Consider the following 12,311-nt stretch of genomic DNA (forward strand, 5'->3'; position numbering starts at 1 on the left):
TTTTTTACTTGTTTGTTTTAATGTGCTTGTCCTGTGTAGTAATTAAGAAGGGAAGCTGAGATGACTGCTGTTTGAAGAAGTGGCTGAAAAGTATTATGAGTGCAGATTTTTAATCTGTTCAATTTCCTACTTGATTTTTTTTTTCCTCAAAAATACCTTCCTGTCTGTCCTCAGAGACCTTACTGATTGTATATAGGAGTTTTACAAAGGCTGTTCCTCTCTGGATGATCATATCCTTACAAAAACAACATTTGTTTTCTGAAAGTGCGACGGCAATTAATGTTCTGACCTGGTGTTCACTGCAGCTGCCTGGCCCTGCCTTGCCTTCCCAGGGGTTGATCTGCAACACTGTCCTGACTGTCCTGCTCCAGTTCAAGAGCAGAGGAGGCCGCCTGTAAGGAGCTGTGGTTTTCAGTCAGTCCTCAGGTACTGGGTTTAGTGCTGAGCACGTAGGGAAACTTTTTTGTAAGCCTTGCAGCTACTTGGTTTTTGAGTATTAGTCATTAGTCCCTAATACTCTCTGTCAATTCACCTTCCTTTTTGTGTGCATTTTTGTCTTTGGTTGTAAATTATTTTATCAAAATAACCAAAATAGAGTTAATTATCATTTCCCCACCCCCATACTTCAGGAAAGTAAAATGCTTATAAGGCCTGACTTCAGACTTCACTTGCTTGTCATGTATTACTTTGGTGTTAATTAGCTGCTAGCTATGTCCAGATTTCCACTGAAATTAAGATACACTAGTATAAGGCACTGTAAAACAAACCCCAACAAAAAACAAACAAACAAACAAAAAAACCCCACCAAGCATGCCCAGAAACAGGCCACAGGTTTCTGAAGATGAGGGAGGGATGAGATGGTGAGTTTTGTGTGGAACTCTGCAGGAGCTGAACTTCAGCGTATGGTTTGACAGCGAAGCTAAGCTGGTTAACAGGAGTTGAAAGAGCTAATTCCTTGCACCCACTTCAGGTCAGGAGTTTATTGCCTTCCCTCTGCAGGCACGGATGCTTCTCTGATCTTCCCCCTTACCCACATGTGAGCTTGTTCAGTGAGGTAAATGGACAGAAAAATACTAGCTTTTTGCTGTAGGGGAGAAAGGACACAGGATTGTCCCTTGCTGTGGCAGTAAGTCATTATATTGGTTAAGGCTGTTGGCAAGCAACCCCCCTGGTAAGGCAAAGAGTAACAAAGTGATGGAGGAGAACTGGGGAGGACAAACAGTGGAGTCTAGCAGTACCATAGAATATATGTGGGTCCTGTGTGATTTCATGTGTAGTTTCTCAATTTTGCCTATATAAAATGTATAAACAAGATACATTTTGTTAATAATTCTAGATAACAGTCTGCTGACTGTTGCTTCAAGTCATGCTCTTGCTAAACTGCTACTGTGTGCTTATGTCATTACTTGATTTTGTAGAACAAAAAAGATTGAATTAACAGCTGCTCTAAAGGTAATGTAGATCTGTGTGTTTTCTGTCGTCCCTAAATAAGCTGCTAGAAATAACACAGTAAAAAGGAATTACAGAAAGCTTAGGACTTCTCTAGTACTTCTTATAATAATGTACATATGTATAAATACTTACCGTAAATGTGAGAACTGGCACACAAGAAATACATTTTACCTTCTGGCAGTTGTGTATGCTTATGTGTAACTGAGCGAGTGAAGTAATATCAGAATAGAAGGGGAATGGAGAGTTTAATGGAATTTTAAGGCTAAAGCTGAACCCAAACCTTCCATAGTTAGGAAGCTGTTAACTCTATTAGGGTTCTGTGACTTGAAACTTTTACAGAAGGATCGCATTAACAAGGTGCTAACAAAAGCAAGGGTTTGTCTGGAAGAAAACCTTGAGATGCTGCCTGCTTAGACCCTGCCCCCAGTCTATTGTAATGCTGTTCCTGAACCTTTCAATATTTTCATTAATGATGTGGATGAAACAGTACACTTATTAAATTTGTGGATGCTATAAAGCAGGCTTAGAGGAGACTAAATATTTTAGAACTAGAATTAGTCTTCAACGTGATCTTGAAAAATTGAAATTGTCTTTTAGCCTTTTTTTTTTTTAATAAGAGGATTCAAGGAAGGCAAGAACAAAGTCTCATTAGCTGCAGAACAGTCAGATTCACAAACAGCACAGGCTAGAAACTTGCTGGGTAGCAGTTCTGCAGAAAAGGAGCTGGGATCATTATGTGATACTGTTGTGAAAACCAGGCACTGATTAGAATGTATAAGCAGAAGTATTGGGTATATGAGATACAAAATATGTCAAGTAATTTTTCTCACTCAGCAGTGGCTGGCCTTCAGTTGTTAGCTTTGCAAAGCACTTCACAAATACGTAGTACTTGCTGTGTGTTGCGTACTTGTACACAGACTAGATTTGGTACGTTGGGTTGTATGACGGAGCAGTGTGAAAGTGTGGTAACACCCTCCTGCAGACAGACATTTTCATTTTCTGCACAGATGAAGTCTAGTCTTCTGTTTTGGCTGTTCAGGTCATTAGTTTCTCTGACTGTTGGTTTTTCATACAGCTACTTGTGTTTCAAGTCAGGTATTGCTTTTTAAATTTTTCCATGTTGTGAAAGTGTGTTTAACTTGAACGCTCGTTTGTTTTCCACATTCTGTGCTATCTTACCTACTTTATCTGTCTTTATTTATTCAATTACTGTGACATATTCTTAGAATCATTTCACCTGAGCATTTATTTCATATCTTATGTCGTAAAATCTAAGGACACAAAGTGATTCATGTTCCAGAAAAGTACAAGAAATTACAATAATCAGAAAAAACAAGAGTAATTCTTTACATTGTATGGTACTTTTTGGCATGACACAAGTGTTCTGCATCTGTGAAAACAACTAAATTAATGCTTGTGTTTGGTTTGCATGGCAAGGTTTTGGTGTCAGGGAGGCTACAGGGGTGGCTTCTATGAGAAGCTGCTAGAAGCTTCCCATATGCCTGATAGAGCCAGTGCCAGCCAGCTCCAAGGTGGACCCACAGCTGGCCAAGGCCAAGCCCATCAGCAGTGGTGGTAGTGCCTCTGGGATAATGTATTTAAGAAGGGGAAAAAGATACTGTGCAACAGCAACTGCAGCTGGAGAGAGGAGTGAGAACATGTGAGAGAAGCGACTCTGCAGACACCCAGGTCAGTGCAGAAGGAGGCAGGAGGGGCTCCAGGGCCAGAGCAGAGGTTCCCCTGCAGCCCATGGTGAAGCCCACGGTGAGGCAGGCTGTCCTGCAGCACATGGAGGACCCCACACCAGAGCAGGTGGATGCCTGAAGGAGGCTGTGACCTGTGGGGAGCCCAGGCTGGGGCAGGTTTGCTGGCCAGGCTTGTGGCCCTGTGGGTGACCACGCTGAATCTGTCCATTCCTGAAGGACTACATCCTGTGGAAGGGACCCACACTGGAGCAGTTCATGAAGAACTGCAGCCCATGGGAAGGACTCAGGTTGGAGAAGATTGTGGAGGACTGTCTCCATGGGAGGAAACCCATGCTGGAGCAGGGGGAAGTGTGAGGAGGAAGGAGCAGCAGAGACAGCGTGTGAGGGACTGACCGTAACCCCCATTCCCTGTCCCCCTGCGCTGCTGGTGGGGAGGAGGGGGAGAAATCGGGAGGGAAGTTGCGCCTGGGAAGAAGGGAGGGGTGGGGGGAAGGTGTGTTTAACATTTGGTTTTATTTCTCAGTATCCTACTCTGATTTGATTGCTAACAAATTAAACTAATTTCCCCAAGTTCAGTCTGTTTTGCCCATGACAGTAATAGCTGAGGGATCTCCCTGTCCTTATCTCGAGCCAGGAGCCTTTTGTTGTATTTTCTGTCCCCTGTCCAGCCGAGGAGGGGAGCGACAGAGCGGCTTTGGGGGCGCCTGGCATCCAGCCAGGGTCAGCTGATTACAGTGTTGTGTTTCTAGACTTAGAAGAAAAATGAATGCAATATTGGACAGCAATATTTTCACTTTGAAATGTGAGGCAGTTTTGTTCAGTTGTTTTAATAGGAGTTTGTTTTGTTTTGGTTATTTTTATTGAGAGGAAAATTCACAGCTTATACATAGTTTAAAAAGACAGTTAATACCTACTGTTTAATGAAACCCCTGTATGCCTATGTACAAATTGCTTTCAAAAGCAGAAGTGAAGTAAAATGCAATTATAGTATATTTACATCCTTTAAATGCCTGGTGTAGCATTTCTAATACAGCTGTGCGGTTTAGAGTAAGAGGTGAAAAAATAATGCAGCATTTCAGAAGGCGCCATAAGCTCTAGAATAGAACTACAGAAATGGCAGCACTGTGACTTGCAGGCTTTGACTGGGTAGACATGTATGTGATTAAGACTGCAAGAAATGTCATTGCTGTGGTGTCTCAGCATGGCAGCTGGCTGCTCAATAAAGACACAAAGCTGGCAGCCACAGCTGCGCAGTCCAGCTTTCTCGGAGAGATCTAAGCCTCTGTAACCTCTGCCGAGCGTCGAGGGAAACTCCTGCGGAGACACTGGGGTGCAGTGGATTCCTAGTTGTGAGATGGGTTAGCCACCTGAAATGAGGTGTGGGGGCTTTTCTAATTGTATTTGCCACATCCTAAATTAACAGTTCCTTTTGTAAATGCCAGATTTTTCAAGAACATCCATGTAGAAGATTTAAAAACATTTTGATTACATAACTGCATTTCATCTCTGACCAGCTTAGTGAAATCTCTCTCCCCCAAGTCCTACATTTGGTTGTGTAGTAGCAAACTGGTCTGTGCTCATGGCTGGAAGGCCGCGAAATGTTTTTGCTTCACTTATGTACCAGTAAGTTATACTATTATATATGTAAAAATGTAAAGAAAAGATGCATCATGTAGGTTTTGTCCCCTTTTTGTCATGACATCAAAGATTATTTGCTTGTTGGTGTGAAGATGACATCACAGCACTATATCAACTATATTCTCTCTGTTGTCTCTCTCTATTAGTTCATTTTTAGAACTGATTACAAATTTATTGTTCCGTATCTCATGTACTTAAGAGTTAGTCCCTACAAGTATAATTACCTCCTGGGCATCTTTGTTTATACAGATTAATTTACAAAATAGGTATAGTTTCCTGTAGGAGTTCTGCACCTTTAGATGTATAAGAAAACCCCAGTACCTAATGGGTGATGATTCTATTTTGATTTCACAGTTTAATTTCCTTTGTACTTTACTGTAGGACAAAGAGTGTCTTTGTTCTCCTAAATTTTATCTTGTTCATTTTTACAGTTCGTTGATACTAATATCAAACTGATTTTTTAATTCTTAATAGAAAAGGATCAATACTACAGTTTCTCCCTTTAGCACAGCAACACTATAGAACATATTTTATTTGCTTGTTAGGAAGTTCTGCTTTCTTGAAAAGAAGAATAAACTTTCAAAATACTGGAAGCTGAAAAGGATAATTCATAACTGGCAGGGTCTGAGAATAGGTGTTTGGTAGTACCTCATACAGTACTGTATGAGTGATGGCATTCCCGTACTCATATTTAACTGCTGAAATGTAAATACTCTAAGGATTTTCTTAAACTTTTAATTTTTGTGATGACTTTCTATATTGTCGGTTTAATTTTGAAGGTGTTTAATATATATGGCACGATTCTGCCATGTTTACGTGACTAATGTTTACAGTTAAGAAACTTTCTAAATTCATTCTGATATATACCAATATATTTACAATCAGTAGTATAGCAAAGAATTCTATAGTTACACACATTCTCAGTCTTTCAGATAGGCCCTTCTAACAATACTGCACTACTGTATGACATTTGCTGTTAAGTCACAGTAGGATTTTTAAAGTCTGAATTTAGTCCATATTTTTGAGCACATGAAGTACTGGAATACATCTCAGCTGATTGCATATGTATTTTTAAAATCTGTCACTATTAGCATTTTACTTATGATCCTTATGAAAAGGGCAAGTGATTGCATCTCAGCTTCATTTTTAATTTTTTTACATTTGCCTTTCCGGAGCTTTAAATCTGTTGTCTGTCTTTCCTCAGTAATAAAAACGGCATTCTAGTCTGAACCTTTTCTCCAAAGCACAGTCACAATAATAGGATTTATTATTTTCATTGTACTAGTGCAACTGTGCTAAAGTAGTTGCACTGTGTGGTGTACTGAGTAATTTGGGATCTCAATCCAACAATACTGTCCATCTGAGTAGAGATACTTGGATTTTTTTAACAGATCTGGGGAGGGGGGCGGGGCAGAAATACTGATGTAATCAGAATGTTTTATATTGTTGTACTTGTTTCAATAAGACCTTTGTTAGAAAGTTCTTCAGGTGTTGGATGGCATTTTTGCTTAGGAAGACAGAATTACCGCAGCAGAAGTAGCAAAGAGCTTACTAGTAAGGGTGCTGCTCGTGACGGAGGAGGGCTGGGCTCCTGTCCTCCTCTGCCTCAGCCAGAGGGACCAGAGATGCTGGTGAGAGAGATCCCAGTCCTCGGGCTGCTTGTTGACTGCTATGGTGTTTGCTTTTATCTGCTCTGTACAGATCATATCATGCCTATGAACCCTAAAAAATACAGTGTACGTTCATGTTACTGAATAAAATACATCACCCTGTTTGGTCCTGATGCTAAAAGGAGAAGCCCAAGACTTTTCCCTGGAGGACTGAGAATGACTTCCTCTTTGCTTATTTGAGTGGATTGCCTAGGGTGCTTGCTGGCCTCTGAACTGCTTCCACGTGGTTTTTGCGGGAGTTCTTTGTCAGTAGCCAAAACTTTGCCAAGGAGCATACTTTCAGTGAATAGTATGAAGGAGCTGTGCCCAGCCCCTGGTTTGTTTATGAGTGTAAACTTAGTCAGAGAACATGTATTGGTAATAAAGAAACTCATCTGGGCAGATGGAGAGAGATAATTAGTACCTAGCATATTCCAGGTAAATGCTTTAGGCACTGGGTTAGAAGCTGATTTAAGAAATTCTGGTACCTGTGCTAGTAATTTGTAGGATTGAAATGCTCCACCTGTTGACTGGATAAACAGTGATTTTTTCAGAACTTGTTATTTGGTGGGGTTTTTTAGTTGTTTGTTTTCTCATCTTACTTTTTCTCTTTTCTAGTTTGGTAGCAGGCAGAAAAAAGTAGGGATTTTCTCTTGTGGGCTTATTTGGTATTTTGTGTGCACTTTACTGAAAAACTATGGGAAAAGATTGCTGTGGCAGTTTGTTGCAAAGACATCCTCTGCTGAAGAAATTGGCAGGTGCTAATCTCATCTGCAGAATAATTATATGGAATTTTATTCTAGGATAATCATTCTTCCTGCTGTATTTCAGGCAGGGTCACCCCACAGCTGAGCAACAGAACTTGGAGTCAGGGCATGTGGATTTGCTCTGGTCATGTTCTTTGACTGTGAGCTCTGTTTCTCTGTGTATCTGTTTGGAAGTAATGTTTGCCAGGGGTGTGACTTCTGTGGGTAGTTTTGTGACCCAGGTCTAGGAGCAAAAATAAGATCTGTTGTTAATATCACTACCATCATTTGACATGCAAAATGCAAAGTTCCCTGCTTACAATATTTTGTTTATTGCAGTGATAGGCAATGGCACAAGTTAAGATGCAGACTACAGCAAACCTGTCTGGCCCTACCATGTCTCCTATGGTGCTACCCCTACCAGTTACAACTACAAATACGCTGGGTCTGCCGTCCTCAATGAATGGATCCATTTCGGAATCAGCTGCCAGCTGTAGCAGTCCTACGGCTGGCCTTGTAGATCCTGCGCCTTCTAGCAACTCACCGGGTAAGTTGGTCCAAGTATATTTTCTTTGGTCTTCAAATGAACCTTTTTGATGACTCATTAATTAAAAAAAAATTAAAAAAATTTGGCTTTAATGAGGATTAAAATAAACAAAAAAATCTCATAGAAAACTATTTTGGCTACATAGGCTGTTTACTAAGCTAAGTTTCTTTAACTGAGCTCAGACTTACAGTGAAGTGTTGGTCAATGATATAAAAGCTCAGAAAAGAACATGTCTGTTTTGTCAAATTCTGAGTGTATCTTTTACAGAGAAGTTTTAGTGGTGCAGGAAGGTCTCCAAGTGTATTTCTCTTCCCTAGAACAGAATGTCTTCAGACTGCTTGGCAGTATTTGGTGTTTCCTTTGTAGCCTAATAAATGCTGTAGTTCCTATGCTGAACTGGGTATAAAATACAGAAACGTTATCCTAAAAAATTAAGCACAAAATGACTGTGGTTTAGGGATAAATACAATTACATTGAAAAAGAAATAGCAGAAAGTTAAAAAATAGTAAAGCAGTATACATGAAGTAAGTTGTCTAAGAAAAGCAGAACAAAATCCTTAAAGGGGGAGAAAAGGTGTTTGGGAGCGCTCTGAGAGTGACTTCACTGTTGTGAGAAAAGTCCAAAACACTGGGAAGAAGCAGGGAGAGGCAAGTGGGGACCACAGGGTTTCATCTGCTATATTTATCTTACAACTCTTATACTATCCACTTCCTCAAAGTGTTGAGAAAGCATTCTGAAAGAGTAGTGAATTCCTGGTACCAGTGTATTCCTGATGAGTAAACTTTGGTGATGTAGAAAATGTAGCATATGTGTATGTCCTTCTACACTGTTATCTTTTATAGAGGCATTTTGGAAAGAAATAGTTGTATTTTTTTAAAATTGCATGTAATCAGAACGGTTTTGTTAACCATTTACAGTGGTTATTGTAAAATGCTTATTCTCATATGATTAATATATAAATGGTTTAAAACATTGTATTTAGCATGTGGAAAAATTATTTTTTAGCTGAAGTATTTTCTTTTCTAAGCATGCTGCTGCTTTTGCAAAGCTTTGCGAAGTGCTGAGGAATACATTTCTCCACAAAAACTTTACAGACTCTTTATTTACAGCTCCTCTCCAAGATAACATGGCAAACCCCAAAGAGAAAACTCCAATGTGTCTGGTAAATGAGTTAGCCCGTTTCAATAGAATTCAACCCCAGTATAAGCTTCTGAATGAAAGAGGGCCTGCTCATGCCAAGGTAAGGTCACAGTTCCAGGTGATGAGCCATACCTTAAATGCTGAACAGATAATGTCATGGTCTGGATGAGTGCGCTTGTCAAACACAGCCCCATTTCTAGTGTAAGGGGTTTCTCACTGTTCTTTATTTTGCTTGCTTTTTTTTTTTTTAACACTTTCAGAAAGTGTGTATTTATGTTGAAGCCCTTTAGATCATTTTGTACCTTACCTTGACTTCCACCTTTGAGTTGATATTTGTTGGCCTATATAAAGACCTTGTGACATTCTTTCCAGGGTATCACCACCCTTTTTTAATCATGATGGAGCATTTGCTTTTTAAGCTGCATGAAACCTTCTCCCCAGTCAGCATTCATCTGATAAACTCACCTCTGCATTTGTGTCATGGTAGTGCAGATGACAACAGAGCTAGTTTGTGTCATTTTTTTAAAGTACTTACTGATACAATTCTCTGTAAAGTTAATTGCATTGATACCGTATCTTTGGATCTTGCGTTATAGGGCACAAACTTCTATACTGTTCTTTCCTTTAAATTCTGTGCATCTTTAAGATTCATGGTGATACTAAGATTCCTGATACGATTATAGCATTAAAGTTTCTACTGAGCTGACAGTTAATTCTGGTCAGTTCTCATACCAATTTGGACATCCAACTTAATTTCATAAGTACAAATCAGGGTGCTTTTGGATGATGGGGAACACAGAGGGATATTCTCATAATAATTTTCAGACATAATTTTGAATTTCTTCTCTAGTTAGGAGCAATCTGGGGGAGGAGAAGAAAACATGAAAACTCAGAGAGAGGCAATGGCATAGTTAATAGCTGCTTTATACTCAGTATTTATAGAGTGGCAAAATTGCATAGGACAGTGGGGTCACGCTGCAGATCAGTAACAGTTTCAGCTAGTCATGGGCTGTGTCGCAGCCGTTGCCCCTTGTTTCTCAGTTGCACATTCTGTTGTGAGCTGGCACAGAGTTGATGCAAATCACTGACCTTCTGGTCTGGCTGGTGTTCATGCATCCTTTGTGCTGGTGGAAATGATGTCAGCAGGTGCAGGGCTGCTGAGAATCGGCAAGCTTTTAGGATCCCTCATTACAAATGGAAATTGAAGTGCTCTTCTTCCTGGAGGCGTTTGGCACCACAGGATACACTGGTTGGTGGGGTTTAGGTTGCGACATGTTACATCTGTTGTGCTTTCTGTAACTTTTCACTGTTGTGTTGTATATTTATTTTGCTACCTTTTTTCCATTATTGTGAGACAGGAAGTGCTTTGGTTGTACCAAAAGGTGTGGTTTTGGCTGCTCCTGTTCCTCAGCCATAAAGGGATTTGAGTTACACTGCATTCATACTATACATTAAATTCTAGCAGTACAAGAAATAGTTCACATATATTTGTTATTACTTTTAAAGGAATTAATGTAATTGAAATTACTTGAGCCTGTATTGGCTGCACTTTTGAAAGCCAGATTTTCAATGGATTTCTTAATTTTTCAGTTTTTCAATTTACCTCTTATTATTTTTAATTGCACTCATAGTGGTCAAAAAAAAGATACGTATGTGATCTGTGTACTCAGAAGAATATTAAATCTGATTTTGACCTGTGCAGCAAACGAGAAGAACAAAGGAGGGAAAAGGATGAAGAACAAGACCTATAAAAAGCAGAGAAATTATTACGATTGTTAGGAGTTTACTATTAATGTTTTCCTAGCAATATGATGACATACCTGATATAACTTATGGAACAGAGCTGAGTTTGTCCTAGAAAGCATGACCTGAAGGATGTAATGCTGCTGCTGCTGGTGGTGTTTGCTATTTAAGGATTATCGCGTGTTGCTTTCTTCCTATACATACTTGTTCCTGTCCACTAGTGGTTTTCGTGATTTTCAGAGACGTGCTCTACAAGACAGCTGTCTGTGTTGTGACCACAAATGCTAGTAAATTTCTATATCCTTTTTTCTAGTTGTCTCTGGAAAGTAAGTTTTGACAACTGGAGTGACATGGGAAACTAGGAACAGTGGAGCTAGGGGAGAATTGATGGCTCCTGACAGTGTAGTTAGGATTTCTAGGAGTCTGCCCTCCAGGTGCATTTTTTATCATAAGTAAAACCAGAAAGTCTTTGTTAGCATAAACTACGTTTTTGAGTACGTTAGTCAGATTGATTATTTCTTCTGTGCTTCTATGTCAATGGCATCTCAGGAGACAAGTTTAAAAGAAGCAGTGGCAAAAGAAAGTGGATGGTGGTACAGAGAAGAGGGAAAAGGGTAAGGGATATAGCACTTCAGAAGTCTGGGAAGGAGGAAAGTTCTACATGCAGAAAAAGTGAGGAGGAAAGACTTTCCAGAGCCAAGGGTGACTGACCTTATGAAGACAGCGGAGTGAAAACAAGCACAAAGTACAGTGGCCTTTGCATTTCTGCTCTCTAGCCATCAGGTAAATTAGGTTGGATGTAAGGAATAAAACATTGCTCGGAAAGTTGGTGAGAAATGCCTCTCATTCCATAGCAGAACTGGCAATCCGGTGTTGCAGATCTTGAGTACTTCATTGGCTGCTCCAGATTTTGGTTTAAGGCAGTTTTATTCCTTGAACTAAATTCCCACCTACTACTGTGTGTGGGTTTTGCAGGAGTTTTTTTTGTCAGGTGGGCAAAGTGAGAAGGTTAGAGCTCTGGCTATAGAAATTTATTGAGCAAGCCCTTTATTATCTTGAATTCCTGTTTATTGCTCTAAGTGCTAAGAGGACGGTTATAGGTAGATAAATAGCCGTTATTCATATTTTTATTTAAATTAATGATATTATTCTCCTATGAAAATACTACACTGATAACTGTCTTATAAAATATAATATATATAAACTTCAGATCCAGAAATCAAATTTCAGTTCTTCTAGTAATCAGGATGTATGTTTATAGATGATTTATATAATTACAGTTATTTAGCTCTAATACCCAGCTTAGCTTTCAGGTGGGGATAGGGTTTGACAAAGTGCTGTCTCTGAGGAAATTGTCATGACTGCTGTGGAAAAAACAACATGGCGATAGGAACTGTGATACGGGTACTTGGCACTGTACTTCTGAAAATTACAGTATTCCAAAACTCAAGCCTGTAATTGAGACACAAGTAAATATTTATAGCATTCAGTCCATATGCACTGTATGCGTGTGTATAGGGCTGAGTTGGGAGGCACATACATACTTGTGTTTAAAGGCTTGTTTGCCAGTACATGCTAAATGAAAATACACGTAAAGGCAAATTTAAAGTTTGCCCATCTCTAGATACCTGGTCCTGAATCTAGCTAGTTTAAATAATTTTAACAATTATAGAGCAAATAACTATCACA

The 12,311-nt window shown here is 39.6% G+C and overlaps 1 protein-coding gene across 5 annotated transcripts in view; it reads left to right on the plus strand.

Moving 5' to 3' along the window:
• Window positions 1–12,311, plus strand: part of STAU2 (staufen double-stranded RNA binding protein 2) — a 177,226-nt gene that overhangs the window by 12,926 nt on the left and 151,989 nt on the right. For 4 of the 5 annotated variants that reach the window (XM_005229883.4, XM_055800863.1, XM_055800861.1 and 1 more), the window contains exons 2-3: window positions 7,531–7,738; window positions 8,849–8,979. In XM_005229883.4, the coding sequence (XP_005229940.1) occupies window positions 7,540–7,738; window positions 8,849–8,979 (330 nt within the window). In that variant the 5' untranslated portion in view covers window positions 7,531–7,539. Of the gene's footprint in view, window positions 1–7,530; window positions 7,739–8,848; window positions 8,980–12,311 lie in introns of those variants that run through there. The other variant, XM_027791960.2, reaches the window with a different exon arrangement.

This window comes from Falco peregrinus, chromosome 3, assembly GCF_023634155.1.
Source record: "Falco peregrinus isolate bFalPer1 chromosome 3, bFalPer1.pri, whole genome shotgun sequence".
Classification (NCBI taxonomy): Eukaryota; Metazoa; Chordata; class Aves; order Falconiformes; family Falconidae; genus Falco; species Falco peregrinus.